Genomic DNA, 23986 nt, shown 5'->3' with positions numbered 1-23986 from the left:
ATAGGGCATATAGACAGGACTTGTCCAATTGCGGCCGTCCTTTAACCTTTTCGCACTTTAGACATACATATTCTAAATCCAGATACCGGTAAACACCAGTCATGGAGGCGACTAACGGTCTGATTAGGTGCAGGGACTGACTACATGTGAACTGCTCCTCTGCTCACCCCTGAAGTAGAGAAAAACAAAACCCTCCCCTAAATGTGAATATCAGAGAACACATACCCCCTCCTAGTGGTAAGAGGGGCGATAACATGAAGAAAAGTTTCTGTATCACCCCCCAAGGGGCTACAGAGGGAGATATGACAGTAACAGGCTGGGATCGTTCTTCCTGCTCTCACTTGCAGCTCCTCCTCCCTACACAGACACAGCACCAGAAAGTTAAAAAAAATCATCCTGTTCCCCAAATATTGCACCTAAAGCTTTGACCAAGATATCGAGCTAAGATATAAGCCCTACCCCTCATTTTCTACACTCGTGAAGCATTTAAAGCCATGACATCCATCCTTAGCGGCTTTACAGGTTTACTATGTGGTTTACGGACATTGCACGGCTGGATGCTTCATTTTAATAGACCCGTCAGCAATGGCTGTAATGGCCAAATCCACGAATTAAAAAGGAAGGCGCAGATACTTTTGTTCAAAAATGTTGCCTCGTTCGGAGACCGAACATTACATAGGAGCGAGTGATCGTTGACGCTCACGGTCTCCTTTAAATAAACACCTTCCTCTCCAGCCGCCAAGGAGACACCACCCGGTCTACACAAAACATTAAGGGTCCTGACAGGAACAAGTTAGCAGCCTCTGCCGCGATGTACGCTCCACTAAATTGGATCCAGTAACTAAGATCAAGGTATAATATTATTACACCAGACACTTGGCCTCCTTCCATTCTACTCTCAATGCCGAAAATCAGCTTCTGAGGCTTTTTGGAACGGTAACAATCGATAAAAGATGGCAGAGTGAGATTAGAAAAAAAATAATAAAATACACAAAAAATTGAGAGCACATTTATACTTTAATGCAGCACAAACTGCGCTTGATCAAAAGGTCTAACTCCTTGATCGTCCAAGACCAGTGATTGCAGCATTATAGGAAAACGATGGCAGTCAGACAGACATTAACTCCTAAAATGCCAAAGCTTACAAACGAATACAAAGACGGAGGGGGAGGGGGTGATCTCCATAGTGTATAGTAAATGGTCGTATAATCCCTGCGACTGGCCCGGGGGTGCAGCGTGTGTGCCCGAGAGATCCTCCGACAACTTCTAGACCACAGCTAAGAGATATGACCCCTTATAGAAAAAGCTCTCTCTGCCGGTCATACTCCACTCAGGAGTCGTAGACGGGCAGAGGGGTCAGCCGTGGTGTAGAGGACAGTCAGGGGTCATCAGACGAGCGGTAAGCCTGTTAAGCGTCCGATAAATGAATATTGGATGTTTGCTTCATCAATCTAATAATGATCCCGGGTTACAACCTTTATTATGGCCTGCCAGAGCGGCATATAGAATTCTGCAGGCTTCAGAGCTGGAATCTCCCCCAGCATTCCCACTTTATTGTCAGCCAAGAGATTGGTCTGGTGATTTGCATTCTGGGAAGTGTCATCTTTACACCAGACACTGTACAGTTATCTAATGTATAAAAAACTAAAGCTGGCCATATACATTAGATAGCGATTCCTCCTGACTCCACCATAAACATGAATGCAGGGCCGGGTGTATATCAATATCCGGAGAATAATTCACTGAAAGACATCTCTTCATTTCTGCGGGAATAAAGGTCCTACTATCCCCCAAAACAGAAGATAAATTGGTGGATCCTATAGACTTCTCTAATGTATATAGCCAGCTTAACTCCCCCTGGTCTTATAGCAGCTCACCTAAGTTGTTATGGGTATCTGATAATAGCAACCAGTGGTAATGAGTGCAGCTCTGAAGTACAATACCGGCTATAAATCAGGATCAGAACAGGATAAGTAATGTATGTACACAGTGACTCCACCAGCAGAATAGTGAGTGCAGCTCTGGAGTATAATACAGGATGTAACTCAGGATCAGTACAGGATAAGTAATGTAATGTATGTACACAGTGACTCCACCAGCAGAATAGTGAGTGCAGCTCTGGAGTATAATAAAGGATGTAACTCAGGATCAGTGCAGGATAAGTAATGTAATGTATCTACACAGTGACTCCACCAGCAGAATAGTGAGTGCAGCTCTGGAGTATAATACAGGATGTAACACAGGATCAGTACAGGATAAGTAATGTAATGTATGTACACAGTGACTCCACCAGCAGAATAGTGAGTGCAGCTCTGGAGTATAATACAGGATGTAACTCAGGATCAGTACAGGATAAGTAATGTAATGTATGTACACAGTGACTCCACCAGCAGAATAGTGAGTGCAGCTCTGGAGTATAATACAGGATGTAACTCAGGATCAGTACAGGATAAGTAATGTAATGTATGTACACAGTGACTCCACCAGCAGAATAGTGAGTGCAGCTCTGGAGTATAATACAGGATGTAACTCAGGATCAGTACAGGATAAGTAATGTAATGTATATACACAGTTACTCCACCAGCAGAATAGTGAGTGCAGCTCTGGAGTATAATACAGGATGTAACTCAGGATCAGTACAGGATAAGTAATGTAATGTATGTACACAGTGACTCCAACAGCAGAATAGTGAGTGCAGCTCTGGGGTATAATACAGGATATAACTCAGGACCAGTACAGGATAAGTAATGTAATGTATGTACACAGTGACTCCACCAGCAGAATAGTGAGTGCAGCTCTGGGGTATAATACAGGATGTAACTCAGGATCAGTACAGGATACATAATGTATGTGTACAGTGACTCCACCAGCAGAATAGTGAGTGCAGCTCTGGAGTATAATACAGGATGTAACTCAGGATCAGTACAGGATAAGTAATGTAATGTATGTACACAGTGACTCCACCAGCAGAATAGTGAGTGCAGCTCTGGAGTATAATAAAGGATGTAACTCAGGATCAGTGCAGGATAAGTAATGTAATGTATCTACACAGTGACTCCACCAGCAGAATAGTGAGTGCAGCTCTGGAGTATAATACAGGATGTAACACAGGATCAGTACAGGATAAGTAATGTAATGTATGTACACAGTGACTCCACCAGCAGAATAGTGAGTGCAGCTCTGGAGTATAATACAGGATGTAACTCAGGATCAGTACAGGATAAGTAATGTAATGTATGTACACAGTGACTCCACCAGCAGAATAGTGAGTGCAGCTCTGGAGTATAATACAGGATGTAACTCAGGATCAGTACAGGATAAGTAATGTAATGTATGTACACAGTGACTCCACCAGCAGAATAGTGAGTGCAGCTCTGGAGTATAATACAGGATGTAACTCAGGATCAGTACAGGATAAGTAATGTAATGTATATACACAGTTACTCCACCAGCAGAATAGTGAGTGCAGCTCTGGAGTATAATACAGGATGTAACTCAGGATCAGTACAGGATAAGTAATGTAATGTTGTACACAGTGACTCCAACAGCAGAATAGTGAGTGCAGCTCTGGGGTATAATACAGGATATAACTCAGGACCAGTACAGGATAAGTAATGTAATGTATGTACACAGTGACTCCACCAGCAGAATAGTGAGTGCAGCTCTTGGGTATAATACAGGATGTAACTCAGGATCAGCACAGGATAAGTAATGTAATGTATGTACACAGTGACTCCACCAGCAGAATAGTGAGTGCAGCTCTGGAGTATAATACAGGATATAACTCAGGACCAGTACAGGATAAGTAATGTAATGTATGTACACAGTGACTCCACCAGCAGAATAGTGAGTGCAGCTCTTGGGTATAATACAGGATGTAACTCAGGATCAGTACAGGATACATAATGTATGTGTACAGTGACTCCAACTTATTATGTATATAATATCTAAATATAAACTATAAAATGGTCTTCGGTTAGAAAGCTAGTATATTCCTTGTGTCATTGTGGCTCAGAACTAAGCAAACGAATACACTGTAACAATGAAGCTCATCCGACGTGACGCCAAAGTTTTCATAAATCAGTCCGTACCTCTCCATGACAGCCAGACATTCTTTTCTCCACGTGAAACGACTTCCCCGTCGTAACCTGAAAGTACCGGAGGTGGCGGTGACGGGGGGTGGGGTTTGTCTCCACTCCGTGTCGTCTATGGCGATCGGCGCTGGCCTCATACTGAGAGTTGCACCTGTAACAAATGTTTGCAAAATTTTTATTTTACTCTTAAGTATCCCCCCCCCTCTCCCAATGCGTGTAACGTGGTCGCTATTTATGTACACTGCAAAACACACAGTCATCAATCAGGGGCTGACATCATATGTGTGAGCTGTCCGGCTGCACAGGGGTCCATCGCTGCCTTTAAAGAAGAACACCGCTCCCTACTATCCATTTAGTACTTTGGGTGTATTTCCCATAATCCCTCTTACAGCACATGGCATGATCTGCTGCGGAGAAATGTCTTTCCTTTGCGGTGCCAGGTTGGCTTTATGCCACCCCACAACACACAGTCTGGATTCTGCAACTTTTTATTCTAATTTATGTATCAATTTATCATTATTTTCCAGATCTCTGCTAAATTTAGGACAGAATTAATAAATCTCCCCAATGTTTCCATTCAGTGCCAGCAAGCAGTGCTTAAACTTCTCACCATTTTCACAATCTCAAAGTCTGTTAGAAAGTTGCCGAACATTTCTTTACATTGGGAAACCCCTCTAAACAGCAGGGACCCTAATAATATTATACGGTGGCAGACCGAGCAGCCAGGGGTCAGATCAACGTCTGGGTAACGAGCAGCGGAGGTGACATTACGATCACGCCGCTCCTTCTCTCCTCTTGCACGGTCATGCAGGAGGCGGCTGACAATGTGATTATGTGGACTGCACAGCATCAGATGCTCTAATTGGTCAGAAATGTGATTTGGGAACCCCACAAGATGAAATCACAGGCAGGGGACGGAGTTTCCGAGAAGCCGGCAGGGAGCGGCGGTAAAGTCCTTATTAGTTAAATGGAAGCACAGCAAAATAATGATCCAAGTGTTCAGACAGATGTCTTCTTCTCAGGGGGGAGGGAGAGGGGAGCGCTGAGGTCTAAGGGAAAAGAAAGATTTAAATCGCTGAATACGCAACATACTCTGCCTACAGGAATCTGGTAAAGCTGGGTGGCAAGGCCTGTAGAAAGCTGCAATGAGTGGAGAGAGTGGTTATCATCCAGCTTTCCTAAAGTACTGAACGGCAGATCTGGAATACACCGATCCAGCCCTAAATTCTGTATGAATACATAAATTAAGCAGCTTTGCATTCAGGAGCCTGGGAAAGCTGGGAGACAACCTGCAGAGCAGTGTCCTGGCGGTTGAGGTTGTGGGGTGACATCATCGCCAGCGTGCACATGTCATCGTGTTACGTTACAGGCTCATCGAAGATCGCAGCTTCAGACGCAAGGGAGACGTCCGTGCTGGACTAGAAGGTAAATTTCCCACGGATATGGCATAGGATTGCCAGATTAGTGGGATTTCCGGACCATTGGGTACCAGATTCTGAGTGACAGATCACCTCAAATTTTTAATGGGGGTGAACGATTCCCAAAATGGGTCCCCAGGCGGTTTATGTGAACGCACCATGAGAAGAACACATGAACGCAGCTTTAGTAGGAAGACTTTCTAGTTTACCTGGACTGGTCTTCTCCAGCTGGTACCAGCGGTAAAACGCTCTTTTCTTCTGTTCGCTTAAGTCGGATCCTTGCTGCAGCAGCCAGTGAGAGATCCTGCTCTGGCTGATACCTGCGGGACAGAGGTAAGAGGATATGATCAAACAAAAGGAGATAAAAGCCAAAAAGGGACAGAAATGTACTGTAATAACTACCTGGAACTCTTTCAGCAGCACAGAGTATTTAAGGAGAGGAGCGTGCGGCTCTTGCGGAGAGCAGTGACCTGTCCATTGCTGTGTGGTTAGTGAGGACAGTGACCGAGCGTGATAAACATAAGACCTCACAATAACGACTAGGAAAGGTTGTGCTTTTATCGATCCTCCTACGCAGGAAGGATTGCAGTTGCTACTGCATCTTAAAGGGGCTCTCTGCTTTAGACCACTTCCACTTGGAAGGGTCTCTTGAGAATTAGATCACAAAGTGTCCCCCTGCTGGGACCCCCAACGATCAGCTCTAATCTGAGGGTAAACCTGGCAGTAAGTGCTTAGTTTCCCTGCAGCACCACCACAGGAGAAATGAAGTATTACACAGTGCCCATTCATATCAATGTGTTGTCTGTGTAATACAGGACAGGACAGGTCCCCCAGAGAGAGAGACGCTCTATGTAACCGCTCTCCACTCTGTACAAGAGATGAGGATCCAAAACCAGGGACCCCCTCTATTATCTCAGAAATCCCTTCTAGGGAGTTTGGACATGGGCTTTCTAATCTAGAAAATCCCTTTACATTTCACAAAACTTTAGAACCACCACTTTTAAAAAGCAGCATTAGAGTCTATGCAATGCTCGATAAAGCCACATATGAACGAAATTCCTTTAACAGCCAATAAAAGCAATAGAAGATTCACAGCAGCACAGAGTATTTAAGTGACAAGGGTGCTAGTGGCGATGGGGTGTCTGTCCACCCTTGACAAGTGATATCACCAAAAGATCATACGTATCGGCCTGTAATAAAACAGTGATGGAGATTGTAAAGATGGACTGAGGGACAAGTTGACCTCTTAGGGGCCGGATGTTGCGGAGACTTCAGGGGTGAGATCTGCGGCCGGGTTGGTGCGGCTTCCAGAACATTTGCTTGACACTATTCATAAATCTCCCCTCACATGGTCCAGAATCGGTAAGTAACCCCCGTCCTGTCAATCATCAGATCACACACACCGGGCGGCGCTCACCTGTCACTTGTGCAACCACCGCTTGCGATATTCTCCGGTTCGCCAGGAAAGCCTTAATTTCTTCTTTAATGACGCTGCTGTCCCTCCTGTCAGGACACACAGATCATTAGCACCGTATTAACCCCTTATAATACAACATCACACAATATGCAGAGCGCACCCCAACTCTTCCAAATCTCATTAGACCCGTAGACCACTGTCTGCCATATAACGTTACAGCAGGAGACTTTGTGTGGCTGCGGAAACCAAGACCATGAAAGAAGGAGCAGGACTTGTGCTTCACATTATGGAACGTAAGATGTGTATTGTCTGCTGTCAGCACAGGGACAAGAACCGAGTCATGTCAGACAGACTGGATAATATAGACACATTGCCTAACAACCACTTCAGTGGGGGTTTACACTACATTTCCTGCAACATGCATCATTGATGGCCAGATTGTATATTTGTACACATACATATACAAACGCACACACACACTATGTCTAACTTTGAACATCATTGTGTATATAATTTATATAATAACTTTGCAAATACATTACTCAACTGCACTCACTGTACTGATCCTGAGTTACATCCTGTATTATACTCCAGAGCTGCACTCACTATTCTGCTGGTGTAGTCACTTTGTACATATATTACATTACTTATCCTGTACTGATCCTGAGTTACATCCTGTATTATACTCCAGAGCTGCACTCACTATTCTGCTGGTGGAGTCACTGTGTACATACATTACTTATCCTATACTGATCCTGAGTTACATCCTGTATTATACTCCAGAGCTGTACTCACTATTCTGCTGGTGGAGTCACTGTGTACATACATTACATTACTTATCCTGTACTGATCCTGAGTTACATCCTGTATTATACTCCAGAGCTGTACTCACTATTCTGCTGGTGGAGTCACTGTGTACATACATTACATTACTTATCCTGTACTGATCCTGAGTTACATCCTGTATTATACTCCAGAGCTGTACTCACTATTCTGCTGGTGGAGTCACTGTGTACATACATTACATTACTTATCCTGTACTGATCCTGAGTTACATCCTGTATTATACTCCAGAGCTGTACTCACTATTCTGCTGGTGGAGTCACTGTGTACATACATTACATTACTTATCCTGTACTGATCCTGAGTTATATCCTGTATTATACTCCAGAGCTGCACTCACTATTCTGCTGGTGGAGTCACTGTGTATATACATTACATTACTTATCCTGTACTGATCCTGAGTCACATCCTGTATTATACTCCAGAGCTGCACTCACTATTCTGCTGGTGGAGTCACTGTGTACATACATTACATTACTTATCCTGTACTGATCCTAAGTTACATCCAGTATTATACTCCAGAGCTGAACTCACTATTCTGCTGGTGGAGACACTGTGTACATACATTACATTACTTATCCTGTACTGATCCTAAGTTACATCCTGTATTATACTCCAGAGCTGCACTCACTATTCTGCTGGTGGAGTCACTGTGTACATACATTACTTATCCTGTACTGATCCCGAGTTACATCATGTATTATACTCCAGAGCTGCACTCACTATTCTGCTGGTGGAGTCACTGTGTACATACATTACATTACTTATCCTGTACTGATCCTGAGTTACCTCCTGTATTATACTCCAGAGCTGCACTCACTATTCTGCTGGTGTAGTCACTGTGTACATACATTACATTACTTATCCTGTACTGATCCTGCGTTACATCATGTATTATACTCCAGAGCTGCACTCACTATTCTGCTGGTGAAGTCACTGTGTGCATACATTACATTACTTATCCTGTACTGTTCCTGGGTTACATCCTGTATTATACTCCAGAGCTGCACTCACTATTCTGCTGGTGGAGTCACTGTGTACATACATTACATTACTTATCCTGTACTGATCCTGAGTTACATCCTGTATTATACACCAGAGCTGCACTCACTATTCTGCTGGTGGAGTCACTGTGTACATACATTACATATCCTGTAGTGATCCTGAGTTACATCCTGTATTATACTCCAGAGCTGCACTCACTATTCTGCTGGTGGAGTCACTGTGTACATACATTACATTACTTATCCTGTACTGATCCTGTGTTATATCCTGTATTATACTCCAGAGCTGTACTCCCTATTCTGCTGGTGGAGTCACTGTGTACATACATTACTTATCCTGTACTGATCCGGAGTTATATCCTGTATTATACTCCAGAGCTGCACTCACTATTCTGCTGGTGGAGTCACTGTGTACATACATTACATTACATATCCTGTACTGATCCTGAGTTACATCCTGTATTATACTCCAGAGCTGCACTCACTATTCTGCTGGTGGAGTCACTGTGTACATACATGACATTACTTATCCTGTACTGAAAAATAAGTATCACAAGTCCCTGGAAACAGAGCTGCACTTCCTACACGTCTCCTTTCATTTACCTCTAAATGTCCCATCTCCAGTGCTGCAGGACACCCGACATCTTATATTCTAACTTTGCATTTTGCTGCCTCAGGAACCCACCAATTTCTGCACCACTAACTGCATAAACACAATTATACCGAAAGACTTATTAATTGCAGCAAACTACTCCAGCCGCGGGGACGGAATAGGAGTGAACTCTCCAGAGCTGCGGATCACCTTTAGCGTGGATTCACATATTGCTGCAACATTTTTTGTAGCCAGTGTGAATGAAGTCAATGGTGAAATATAAATCTATAAAAGTATATATATACTTATATATAAAAAAGTAACATTCTATTTTGTGTTTTTGTGGGTCAGTAGTTTTTTTTCCAAGTACGCAGCAAGTCTGGTTTTGGCGTTTTTTTTGTATGATTTAGCGTCATTTTTTAGACGTGGAAGTGTCGATGTGTGTTGCAGTTTTTTATTGCGATTTTGTTGGCGTTTATGATAAATCACGCATCTACCGTTTTACTAAAAAACTAGGAGTCCTTAAGAAACTGGAAATCATCCACCTTCCCAGAGATCATCCTTTTCTCCTAAACACCTCCACAAGTACGAGGAGTGGGAATCCAGACCGACAATGATGGATGTGACGGGAAAGTGTTAATAAAACGGAGAGGAGGAGACGCCGTGTAGAGCCAGGGGCCAGACTAGCGCGAGTGACATGTCATAAAGTAGCCGGCTGGCAATGCTTTTAATGAGTGTCATATCTGATCAGGAGTGTCATAACACAAGGATGGATGAGGGTAATTGTGGAGAAGGTGCGCGAGCGCCATATGGCTGGTAGAAAGTTTCATTACTGAGGGGAGGCATAAATCTCTCACTTCAGACATAAAACCGAAGACATAAAATAAGATGGAGGGGGGAGGGGCGGCGTTAAAGAGACACATATACATATTGGTAAATAGTCCAGAATGTCTACGGAGCGAAAACAAAGACATCTAGAGGGTTTACAAACACCCGCGCCATGAGAGGGACTAGATGGACTGATCATCCAAGACGTAACGGTGGGATATCCCAATGGGTCTCACTATGGATTGTGGGGGAGGGGCGGGGTATCTTAATTACGGGATCACAGTTATGGAGGTTCTCAACCCAACATTTTTTTTTTTTTTTTTAACATGATGTGACTGGTGCCCAGCTACCTGTCCCCTTCAGCTTAGGGACAATCCAGCTTTGGTCTGAGTCTTGTCTGACAGTCTGGTTGCTAGGGATACAATGTAACAATCACAGGCTCTTTTTTTTTTTTTTTTTTTTAAATGGGGTTGTCAGGCACTGCCTCCATAGCAACCGGTCTGTCCCAGGTTCCCTCAGCTCAAGGTAGGATTGAATTGTCACTAACATGAGGACAGGGAAAGGGCAAGTAGTTTTTGGAGGTTCTCCATGTAACGTGGTGTATGAGCGTGACTAACATCCAATTTTATCCGCGAAAAACTGGTTGCTAAGGACAAAGTACATGACAACTTCATAGAGAAAACTGTAACCGTTACATTGTATCCATGGCAACAAGTCTGACTTAAAGCTGGATCGTCCTTGTGCTGACATCAGAGAAGCCTAGCCGCAGTCACACCATGTGATTCCCCATCTCGGCTGGATCTATTAATCAGATTTTTCTGAATTATATTTACATGGAGAGGTTTGTAATAGAGGGATGGGATTCCAAATTTTTTTTTTAGTCCTGACGCGTTTCGCGCTGTATTTCCGTCTGTAGTAAGAGCTTTACCGTCGGTGTGAATTATTTAAAACCCAGTAATTACGTTATATTAATTACGACTCTTTGAATGCACCGGTGTTTTCTACGCCGATAAATGCAGAATGTCGACCGAAGCCAGCGGCGTGCCGTTATGCCCGCACGGAGCACGGCAAATTGCTAAGTTAGGGAATGAGAGCACTTAATTAAACAATGAAATGATATACAGCTGCAAGTAAAGGCCACAACTGAATTTTAATCTGTTTTCTAATTAAAAAAGAAATGAGAAATTTCTAAACCAATTACAGCGTTTGAGAGAAAAACCTGTATTTGTTTAGCAAACGGATCTATAAAGCGAGCGGTGCTCCCCACGACACAATACTATCCAGCCAGGCGCTTGTTCCATACGACACAGATGGGTTTCAGATTCTAGATCATTTAAAGGGGAAGTGCACCTAAAAAGTGATCATCTGACACATTGATATGCTTAAAGGGCTTGGCCACTTTCTAAATATTAAAGGGTTTCTCCGCTTTGGACAGTCCCTACTTGTTAGGAGGGTCCTTTGATAAATAAGATCATAAATTGTATTCCTGCTGGGATCTCCAGCGATCAGCTGTGATCTTGGGGAAAACCTGGCAATGAGTGGGTTTCCCTTTACATAGCCCGATACAGGCGGGGAGAAACTAAATCTGATTGGGCCAAGTTCACAGTCATCTCAACAAAATTGACCGAGCCAACGCAGAAAGGCGCTCATCACCGCTCCTCTACTAAGTCATGAACGACAACCCAAGAGGTAAAAGTTCTGGGTCGGGCCACTAACATCTGACTTGAAGTGTTTTACACGTCATTTAGACGCTGGAGAGCAACGGTGGATTCAAAAGCAATACAGCTTAAACTGTGAGCAAAACTCAATTAGAAATAAATCTGCTCAGATACACGGCTTCTTACGGGCAGGACTCCAACAAGGAATCACAAATTAGGCCGACATCTCCAGTAACGCAGGCCGGACACAGAGGGGATTGCATTACGTGAGCGGGTTTGGGAGAACCTAACTGAAGGAGAAAATAAACCGTAATCCATCTAGAAGCCCAAAAAAAAAAACTAGTAAACATGAGCAAGTCCGAGTCGTCCCCTTCCGTCAAGCTGTTCTTTACTTCTATTCATATCTGGGAAAGCCATGAGATAACCAATATGGCCGACACAGCGCGAGGGAGGTCATCCATAGCGGACATGCCCAGTTGTGCAGCAGTAATAGGGGAGGGGTGGGGCGTATGTCCTTTGTGGACTTGCCGGTAAGTACTGGTGAGCTGGATGTCAGCCACATTGGTAGACCGCCAGCCTTACAGGCAGCGAACACAACGAAGGCTATATTCTCATCTGCACCGGAGCCTCGGTCGGCAGGTTTGACGAGAAGAATTACGCCACGTGCAGCACTATTCTTGTCGTCAAGACGCCGGAAACCCGATGGACTCCATTGTAGGTCAATGGAGTCCGTCAGCAGCCGGTGGTATCGGTTGTGCAATGGACCCGTCTATGTATCCCTTTCTAGGACCTTGTAAAGTCATTGCATGTAATACCGTGGACCCACCTCATGAGCTCTTCGACCTTGTCGTCTATGTCTAGATCCTCCTCGGACGCCTCGAAGCTGTACGACCTTGGGCCGATGCTGTTGGCGTGGTAGCGTGTCGGAGACAGCTTGCCATTGGAGGTCGGGATCCTCTCGCTGCTCTCTCTCCCATTCTGATTGGTAGTGCAAGGTTGCGGGGAAGTGTCACAGCTGTTGCTGGGTGACGGAGACATGCCGCAATGAAGGGTCTGTGTTGAGGCAGTGGCGGTGGAGGACGACGCAGGGACATGGTTGGTGCTGTTGCTGTAGGTGCTGCTTCCGTAGTTGCTTCTCCTTCCAAACTTATCACTGTGTTCTTGGTCCAGCCGGTCTAAGGTCTCCAGGGCATGGAGGATCTCGTGTTTGGTCATTCCTGTGCGTCGTAGGCGCTGGAGCAGGTCTATCTGCTCTATGGTAAACCTGGGTTCATCTGCGTAATGGGACATGGTTTCCGGCAGACTGTGAATCACAAGACAGAAAGACGAGTTAGTGGGATGCAAGTAGGACGGTAAATTCTAACAAGAGCTCCGGAGTCGCTGCTGAACTTCTTCACTAGAGAATATATCGTGACAGACCATGAGAAACACAAATCCACCGGATTCCCACCCATGAGAAACCTGGAACCCTCCTCTTAAGTTTTAGACTAAAATATTCCCCCAAGACCCGGTCTCCAGGCGCTGAAAGAGGACAATCATCGTCATGTCATCCGTACAGTCTGGTACAATTTTATCTTTAGGACAATCCGAGGTGTAAATGGAGAATAAAAGTCGGACTACAACACCCCTGTTGGACCCCCAAAAATGTCTTTCTTGCTGTTGATGAACAATTACCGCCCCCCTAACTACCTGATTCCTATTAGTCAAAAATCTTAGCGACCAGATGGGGCCCTCTGTCACCCCTTTGGCATCCCCATGGCATAATTGCGGGGTGCCGATGGTTTCTATGGCAGGCATGGGCCTAATAAAGTACCGTATGTCCGGCTTCAGAGTTGGGCTGTGCCAGAGGCTTAATACACGGCAATACTGAAGTAATATAAAAGTGATGAAATGATTGCATAGTATAGTCCCATAGTAAGACGAAAAAAAGTTACAAGTAAATAAATAAAAAAATACCTACTGAACATAAAAAAAAAAAAAAAAAAAAAAAAAAAAGGAAACGCCGCCTTTACCCCTTACAAAATGCTTTATTATGAAAAGAAAAATTTGTAAAAAGTTACACATAATTGGTATTGCCGCATCCGTAATGACCCGTACTAAAGAAACATTAACAATTAAAATGAATTAACAAAATTACATTATTTAACTGCAGGGCGAACACGGTAAAAAATAAAATAAAAAATGCCAGAGTTGCTGTTTTCTGTTTATCCCGCCTATCAAAAAATGCAATAAAAAGCGATGAAAAAAAGTCATATGAACCCAAAAGAAAACCAATAAAAAAAAACTACCAGTCGTCTCACAAAAAACAAGCCCTCATCTCTGTAAAAAAAAAAAAAATGGCGACACAAAAACAAATACTTGACTTTTTTTTTTTTTTAGAAGTGTTTTTTATTGTGTAAACGTAGTAAAACATAAAAAAAACGATATCAATTTGGTATCACTAATCGGAACGATCCACAGGATGAAGTGATTATGTTATTTATACCACACCATAAACTGCATACATTTACGACGCAAAAAAGAACGGCGACATTTCAGTTTTTTCCATTACTCCATGAAAAGAGTCGACAAAAAGTTGATCAATAAATTAAATGTATCCAAAATGATGCCATTAAAAAAAAATACAACTTGTCCCGCAAACAACACGGCTACGGAAAAATAAAGTTAAGGCTTATGAAATGTGACGATCAAAAAACAAAAATAAAAAAAATAAAAAATCGCCTAAAATCGGCCGATCACTAAGGGGTCTGCGGAGAAGAGGGGCAGAGAGATCAATGTGGCGCTCCTTATCTAATATTGGTGATTATTGTTACATCGTCTTCTCGTCAGCACCGCAGTAATTCATCACAACAAGGACTATCCGAAGACTCTGCACTCCCTTCTTATCACTTACAGGCGCTCAGAGAACTCTGCTACATTCCAGACCGGACTCAAGGTCAGGCCGCCGGAAACTTTTATTCTTCGCTTTGTAAAATCCTCCATTGTCTGGTAGCTCACGTCGCAGTTAACCCTTTCAAGGAGCCAGCACATTTGTTCCTCTCCCGGGCATTGCCCAACTTTCTGATCTACTTTGTGTTTCGATTCCTCGCCGATAATTTCTCTGTGTAAACAGGGCGGCGATCAGCAGATCATCGATCAAACGCTCGATCATCCGCTGGTCGGATCGTTTAAAAAAAAAAAAAGTTAAATATTATCGTGGTCGGCAGCACATCTTGGTGTGTAAACCGGGAGACGCGCTGCCGACATGATAATAATGTATGGGGACGAGCGATCCATAGCTCCCCATCCATAGCTCCGTGTGACCGGAGCAAACGAGCGCCGATCAACTATGTCTCTCGTTGATCGGCGCTTGCTGCACCGGCCGATTATCAGCCGGAGTAAAAGGGCCTTAACACTTCTCACCGCTGAGAGTTTGTTACAATTGTAAGCGTTCCAGACAATCCTCTGTGAGGTAAACAATGCGGACACTGGACAGATACATTCTTCCTGCACTGTAACATTGTGGCAAACGATCAGGAGCGGAGAAGGATTTGTGCTGCCGATGTGTTTAGGTGCACAGCGACTACAAACAAACCATGTGTGATCTGTACCAAAAGAATGTTACTAGGAAATAAATGGAAGGCAGTGTGATTGCAGGATCAGACTACACAGGGTTTGTTTGTAGTCTGTTACCATGGAGACAGCTGTATACACCAAACAATAGCAGATTTTTAATTAAGACTAATGCGCTGAAACAGTAAAAAGATTTGGTTGCGGTTTGCAAAGGTGGAGAGAGGCTTTAATCCTATTTACACAAAGCCAGGACATCCCTTTAAGGCTGGGACTACACATGAACTATAGGTTCTGGATTCCCAGTAGCGTGACTTTGTCATACAACTTTTTATCATTTGTCTTATAAATAATTTATTTGCAATAAAGAAGATTTTTGCTGGGCAACATAAAAAGTTACACGAATCTCCCCAGAAATAAATGGGAATGAGAGTTGCTACGACTCCGATGTGGTCAATTGTGGTAGTTGAATTAATGGGACTTTTTGGGACGCTACAGTCAAAAAGTTGCCCTGTAGCAATGTAGTGAACACCTGGTATTTATGTGTTGATGCAACTGGGACCAGTGTGTATAAATAGGCAGAGAAAGAGGATATCAAAGGGGTTGTCCAGTTTAGAAAATACATTTTCAAATACTCTATATGTGAATTCTGAGTTAATAGAGGAGAGTCCACAGCTCAGGACCCCCACCCATCAGTGACTATAAAGAGTCTCTCCTTCTGGAGGACCCGGCTCGTCCATCCATTACACTTGGGGTATGTTCACACGGCTTATTTTCCGCCGTTTTTGATTGGCTCTATAGAAACACAGCTCCAAAAACGGCCATAAAAAACGCGAGTTGCGAAAAAACGGCTTCAAATCAGGAGCCGTTTTCCCTTGAAAACCGCTCCGTATTTTCGGATGTTTTTGGTTAAGCGTGTGAACATAACCTTACAGTCATTGATTTCAACAGCAACGGTGTAATGCTTCATTTTTCCTGCGGTGGTGCTGTAGAGAAACTGAACACCCGCTGCCAGATTCTCCCACAGATTAGAGATGATCAATGTGATTTGCTTATTGTTGGGGAACTCTGAACAATTCCTCTTTTGTTGAAGCGGATAACTCCTTTGAAATATAAAAGATCTCATCTAAATACCTTTTTTCCAGGTCCTTCTTATTTACGGTAAGGACAACATTTGGATAAGAACTGGCGACTTCCGTTACTATGAAAAATGATCAAACGTCGTGTCCTAGGTATATGGGGCTCTGCCTGATTAATGACAGCTGGATAATTACTTTACAACATAAGGGAAAGAGAAAAGTAAACATTTCAGACCACGAGCAAATATTATTAGTCACCATAGAAAGAAGATAAACACTGGATAAAATCTACTTGTCACAGTAGGAGTTTATGCATGGGCGGAGATCTAATGCTCCTAAAGGGTAACCATACCACAAACAGCGCCACACCTGCCTACAGGTTGTGTGTGGTATTGCAGCTCAGCCCAATTTAATACATATGGGCTGCAATACAACACACAACCAGAGGACAGGTGTGGCGCTGTTTTTTAAAGAAGCAGCCATGTTTTTCTAGTCCTGGACAACCCCTATGTACGTGCCAATTTTCACATGTGTATGTGGGTCCTCCGAACTGACCCTTCACGGCAGATATTGAGGTAAAGGAAGATTGAGGATGTTGGATTTCGTCATGTCCGATCGGGAGATCTGCTGACTTGTAGGTCATGTGATAATTACACAAGCCTAAAACTGTACTGTAACGAGCCCTGCACCTGTGTGAGCATCACAAGACCCAACGTTTTATCTAGATGTAAACAAGGAAGACAACCAATCAATGACTGCAGACAGAGCAGAGGTGTAGTCATAGCTCCACCCCTTTTCCTAAGCTTCCTGCACAGAAAAAAAATAATGAACGCCTCCCGGGACACAAATCAAGAATTATTTTTTTCTTTATAGTGCTATAGCAGAAGTGCATCATGGGAAGTGTTCTTAATACATACATTTTGTTAACTGGAGTGCCCCTTTAAGACCACGGAGATCATCACTTCTCGGCTTCTCGTCGTGAGAAGGGGGGGGGGGATATTACGTGACAGAGAGGAAGCGCTGGATTTTAATATTTATTCAGACCCCAAAATAAAATTTTAAATTGGAGAAAAATTAAAAAGAAGAAGAAAGAGGAAATGAACAGACAAGTAGGATATGAAGAAGAGCTGAGCATCCTCTACATATACAGTGATGAATATATCCCCCGCCCCGGTCTATTATACAGGGACTGCAGCTTAAATATAGAGCCGGCGCTTACAATAGAAGCATTAGGAATCTCATTGTCTCATTGCCAAGGACAAGACGGGGCTGCCTGGCATCAAAACACTCAAATCACACGGAGGAAACTTCATTTTAAGCCTGGTAAGGGGTCTTCAATCCAAACCCGACCCAACCGGGGGCTTCTGAAGTATCAGACATAAAGGGTTAATAGTCGGCCTGGACATACACAACATGAGGGAAACATATAGGCTGCAGGACATACCTCGCCAACACTATAAGGATGCCCTTCTGGCTGCCTGTGCCAGGCAATGCCACCAACTCCATGCTATTTCCTTTAAGATTGAAACCAGGCACTTGGCCGGTATCTTGTAGGCATCCAGATGCTGAAAACCCATCCTTATGGGTGCAGGGCGTGTAACAAAAGATAGACTGTCACGAGCCCAGCACCTGTGTGAGCAGGGCTACTTTAGAAGTGTTTTTAAGACTCTGGATCTAATGAAGTTTCCATTCACTGAAAGCAAGGAGAGATATTGACAACTGTGAGGAATTGTAACATTAGGGTTGACACGCAGTGTTTTTAGGCATATTTCGGGGCATAAACGACTCGAAATACGCCTGACGAAACGGTAGCTGAACGCCTACAAACATCTGCCTATTTAAATCAATGCGAAAAACTGCGTTTAGTTCAGACGGGGCACTTTTTACTAGTTTAAAAAAAAAACGTAAAAAAAAAAAAGAAGGAGCATTTCACTTCTCCAGCTGTTTTAGGAGCGGGTTTTGCTCGGTTAATAGAAAAACCGCTCGAAAAAACATTTTTTAGCTTCAAAAACTGATGAAAATCATGGAGTTTTTGCGAAACCGCAACATTTTTCTCCACAATTTTCCAATTTTGAACACTGCAGAGCGTTAAAGGGGTATTCCAATCTTATAAAGTGATCGCTAGGACATGCCATCACTACTTTATGACCGGCGGGAGGTCCAACTTCCGCTAACCACACCGATCCGGAGAAGTAAGGCGCCGCAGCGCTGATTTAGTGCTGTGTCCGCTTCACAGCTGCGCAGGGAAAAGCAGTAAAGGGAACGCAGACATTTCCGTGACTGATAATCAGTTCCTCACCTGCCAACGGAGAAGATTCTGCAGCAGGCGAGTGGATTTCTGCAAAACCCATTAAGAGTTATGGGACAGACACAAAAATTTGTGTGACAAATCTGCCGCATGTAAATATAACCTTAAAGGGGTTGTCCAGGATCAATCACTCCCATGCTCCCCGAAAGTTTTTGTTAATGAGCTGCAGCGATGAAGTCACGTCGACACACATGACCACTGCAGTCCCCGCTGTGGCCAGTGATTGGCTGCAATGGTCACGTGTGTCAACGCGACAATAGCTTACCTCACTATGCCCTAACAACAGGAAGTATGGTCAGACAGCCCTGGGCTGTCTGCCCATATATGGTATGTCCCTCGATCGCGTCACAGGGATTCCCTACGACGCGATCCAAAGGGTATACCCCTTCTAATTCACCGCATTCAAGGGAATAGCAGCAGAGATGAGAGGTTTCTCTGATGTCCTCCATTAAAGCGGGGCTGTGGCTGTGTAACACAGACATTGCCCCGCACCTGACATTAGGTGCGCGTGCGGTCAGCATGAGGCAATATGAGCGGCGGCTCAGGCACTGAAGACAGAACATGACGGTGTTTTTGTAGTGCGCCCGCCATGTTCTCTGTCTTCAGTACTGGCGCTCGATAATGCAGCGCCGGCCGAATCACGGTGACCGCACGCGCACGTGTCAGGACTTCGGAGCGGGCCAATGGCTGGATCACACAGCCGCAGCCCCGCTCGAACAACATTCATGTGTTACTATACTAGCGGTGCCGCCGCACAGCTGAGTATCGAAATCCATGAATTAATGGTATTGAACCGTTTGAGGGTGCACGGTATAGAAATAGTATCTAAATTTCGCTGCATCGCGCAACCCTACGTGACATCGTTGCAGCTCAGTAAACAAAACCGGGAGCTGAAGCCCCGGAGTGGCCGCCCAGGGACTTTAAAGGCTAAGCTTCTTTTATTATTTTATGCCATTTCTCTCCTTGGCCTGTTTCTGCTTTTTTTGTATTGATCCTAGACAACACCTTTAAGAAAACAATTAAAGCTGGTCAGGAGACACCCATCATGGTTGATTGATTTATCGTAGTGGTTACTGGGGGTATAAGGCAGCTGCTTTTTTGAAAATCACAAAAAAAACAAAAAAAGAAAAAACCTGTAAAATATTGCTCCACAACATATTTCTAAGGGCTGTAGCCCCAGCCTGACGCTGTGCATACGTGATCCATCTCTATACTTTTCAGGCATCTCTTCAGCGCGCACACAAGTCAATCTTGGAGCTACATGTAATTAGAAAGACGAGCTCAGAATTATTTACTCCGCGAACAGCTGAACCAGAAAATCTCAAGACACGATGGAAAGCGCTGATCGGCAGAGGACGACGCATGCCGTTAGCGGCTGTGATGATTGTGAATGGACGTTCTGTTATTGGGCAGGGTGAAGAGGCAATGAATAAAGCAACCGGGCGTAAAATGGAAGTGTGATCAGCGGCCAGGCAAACAACTTAACGAGGGCGCATTTGTTTAAACAGCGGTGAAAGGATCGTGTATTACAAACATCCTGCATGGAAAACGCCAGTCCCAGAGCCCGACCTGTTATCTGCTCAGAGTAATTCCTGTCATTACAACATCGTTAATAGGTCCCTGCAGAGCAATTGAATGAGAGCAAGTCTGTATCGTTCTTCACTAAGGAATGAAAGGTGTGCAGCCCCCCCTTCGCCTAGAGTGCAATCCTCGGCGCTGTATTTTCAGTTGCACTGTAAAGAGAGCAGTTCTCTACCCCAGAAGGAAGACCCAGCAATTTGACGCGTTTCGTTCCGCAAAAAAAAAACCATACACCAAATTGTGGTAAAAACACATGCGTTTTTTTCGACGCGGTTCTAACCGCACCTCAACGTGTGAATGGACTCCCTCAGGCTATGTTCACACAGGCAGGGTACGCTGCAGATTTACTGCAACAGAAAATCTGCAGCGGAATCTCAAAAAACACGAGTAGTACAGTCCGAGAAATACGCAGAAATAGTGTTGTTGGTTTTGTTTGCTGCACAGATTTTCCGCAGCGGTTTTGCCCGTGGATTTAGTGTGAAGCATTTATTATATCAAACTTTATGTGCACCGGCGGATCGCTTGCGATTTTTACCGTCATTCCGCTACGGAATCGCTGTACAAAATACAACAACTTAACTTGCAATTTTTGGTGCGGAATCTACGCTCCTATGAAATCTATAACTCAAACCTGCAGCCGCACAGAACCTGCAGCAAAAATTAACATACTATGGAATTAAAGTCCGCACCGGAGACACTTTCTGCTGGGGTCGCACGATGCATCGAAATATTCATAGTATTCAACAACGCGGTGCACCATCAAACGGTTCGATGCCGTTCATTCACCGCTTAGTATCGAAATACATGAATTTAGTCAGAGCGCAGCTGTGGGTGTGTAATAGTCATTGTCCCGCTCCTGACAAGTGCGCGCGGTCAGCATAATGTGATGCGGCCAGCGCTACACCAATGAGCGGCAGCCCTGAAGACTAAGAACATTGCGGGCGCACTACAAAACACCCCGATATTTGGTCTTCAGTGCCGGCCGCATCACCTCATGCAGACCGCGCGCGCACTTGTTGTCAAGAGCGGGACAATGGCTGAATTACAGAGACGCAGCCCCGCTCTAACGGAGGAGATCAGAGAAACCTCCCATCTCCGCCACTATTCCCCTTAATGCTGCGATCAAAGCTGACCGCAGTATTCAAGGGGAAAATGAGAAGGGGGAATGACCTTTGGCTTGCGTCACGGGGAATCCCTGTGATGCAATCGAGGGACATACCATATATGGGCAGGCAATCCAGGGTCTATTGAAGGACCCCAGGGCTGTCTGACCATATTTCCCGCTGTTAGGGCATACTTGTCATGCACACGGCCGTACCCGTAATCACGGTCCACCTTCCCGCAAATATACAGGAAGATATCCGTGGTCAATAGAAATGAATGGGTCCATAATTACAGTCGGCATTTACAGACAAAACCTACGGTCGTGTGCATGGGGCCGTAGGTATGCCCTGACAGCTGCCTGTGTATTATCAGTATATAGATATATGCCAGTACATGAACAGTTTAAAAATAAAAGATTAAAAAAATGTAAAGTGATGTTAAATAAAAAAGTAAAAAAAAAATTTTTTTACAATAAACATTTAAATAAGTCTCAATACATAAAATATACAGATATTCGGGGTAGTCGCGGCCGTAATAACCTCCACAACAAGTTTATAGTATCATTTATGATGTGTACGCCGTAAAAAAATAAAATAAAAATTGCTTTAATTATTAGGCCTTATTCACACGAGCGCATTTCACATCAGAAAATATAACTTTTTTAAAATTATTATTGTTGGCAAAAGTATCGTTTTGCTATCGAGTATCGCAATATTACACAAAGTAATCAGCATCGAAGTCCTAATTCTGGTATCGTGACGTCCCTACTTTGTGCACGACTTTCCTGCGATTTTTTTCCCGCAGCGTGGGCACGTGACTCGCCGTTACTGTAAATGCTGCACAATATCCGCACCGAATCTGCTGCAGTAATTCTACAGCGTTTATGCTATATAGGCACCCGGCCTAAGGCCTTGTTCACACAGTGCACATTTGCTGCAGATTTTGCATGCATTTCTTTCAGCCAAAACCAGAATTAGATCCAGGAGAGCAGATCTGTTAGGCCTAATTCACATGACTGTGCTCTGTCCGTGATATACGGTCCGCATAGTATTTCCCAGACCGAACACGGCCGTGTGAATGAGGCCTAAGGCCTTCCTGTATATATTTCCTCTGTTAAGGTTCCGTTCCCGGATTTGGCGTAAGGAATACATGCAAAAGCTGCAGCAAATCTGCACTGTGTGAACAAGGCCTAAGGGTGAGGTCAGACGGAATTTCTGCGATTTAAAATCGGTTCAATTAATCTGAATGAGTGAAAAACGCAGCGAAAATCGGCGCGCAGGCAGAGGAAAATCTGCCTCAAAATAAAACTCTGTGTGAACCTGGCCTAAGCGCAGGCCCCTCCTGGGATGACGTTTCATCCTAGGAAACCTCTGCAGCCTGTGATTGGCTGCAGCGGCAGTCACATGGGATGAATCGTCATCCCAAGAGGCCGCGCGCTGGAGGGAGGACCACAGACTCATGGGTAAGTATAAGTTTTTTTTTAAAGTTGCGCTTTTTGCGGCTTAATCTCTGCCAACCCGCCGCAAAAAACCGCAACATCTGCTATATGTTGTAGGTTTTACCTCCACATTGAAGTCAATGGGGGAAAACCCGCATTATTTATGCAACGTGTGAACTGGCCCTTAATGCTAGTGAGGGGGCAGTTGCTAATAAGGAATAATAATTTGCGGCCCAATAGAAAAAGCGCTTCCAGTAATAGTGACGTCTCGTTCTGGGGACCTAGAAATGGCCGAATAGGACTGATCCTATAACGAACATGAGGTTGATGGGGTTATAGGCGGACAGGGATATAGTTACATCACTGCAGACCGGAATCACAAGACCAGGAGACGTCTGGATCCCAGTCTGGTGGATGAGAACTGACATATAGGAATGTCCACCACTTACTGATCCGATCACAAATTCAGTGACTCCAGCTTAACTGCATTGTCGAATGGAGGTAAAGGTAGTCTGAAATCCTCCTGGTGTCTCATTAAAGGCTCAGGCTGCTGTTTGTTCACCATGCTTTTTTAACAATCCCCATGCTTTACACTGCAGCTCTGCTTGATCGGATTGGCTGCTGTGTATAAGATCAACCTCAGCAGGAAATCAGCACATTGAAAGCAGATTTACATTGCAGCACGGATAGAATGGATTATAAAAACTAGAAGCAACTAAAATAAAAAAAGTGGGACAAAGACGACTAAGGGTGCCTATACCCCATTAGCGGAAAGTTGTCAAACCTGCCGGCTCTCCCCCCTCTGTGCTGGTGGAGGACCCCTTCTCCTTCCGCTATGTGAAGGTCCTATTACACGACCGTAAAGCGTGGATCGACGAGACATGTCGTTGATCGTCGTTCGTTTGCGCCTTTCAGTGATTGGTTATGAGTGGGGATCAGCGATCGCTCATTTCCATCATGTCGGCAGCGCGTCTCCCTGTTTACACATGCGCTGCCGACAACGATAAGATTTCTCGCTGCATAAATGAGCAGATCAGCCGACCAACAAGTGTCACCCCGTACATCGGCTGATC

General features: G+C 44.3%; 1 protein-coding gene across 4 annotated transcripts in view; it reads right to left on the bottom strand.

The window, feature by feature from the left end:
• Positions 1–23986, bottom strand: part of HMBOX1 (homeobox containing 1) — an 86198-nt gene that overhangs the window by 24866 nt on the left and 37346 nt on the right. For all 4 annotated transcript variants that reach the window (XM_075860866.1, XM_075860863.1, XM_075860864.1 and 1 more), the window contains exons 3-6: positions 12681–13157; positions 6930–7015; positions 5722–5832; positions 4092–4245 (exon numbers count right to left, since the gene is read on the bottom strand). In XM_075860866.1, coding sequence (XP_075716981.1) covers positions 4092–4245; positions 5722–5832; positions 6930–7015; positions 12681–13157 — 828 coding nt within the window. The remainder of the gene's footprint in view (positions 1–4091; positions 4246–5721; positions 5833–6929; positions 7016–12680; positions 13158–23986) is intronic.

This window comes from Rhinoderma darwinii, chromosome 4 (genome assembly GCF_050947455.1).
Source record: "Rhinoderma darwinii isolate aRhiDar2 chromosome 4, aRhiDar2.hap1, whole genome shotgun sequence".
Classification (NCBI taxonomy): domain Eukaryota; kingdom Metazoa; phylum Chordata; class Amphibia; order Anura; family Rhinodermatidae; genus Rhinoderma; species Rhinoderma darwinii.
This window is presented reverse-complemented; position numbering and strand designations above follow the sequence as displayed.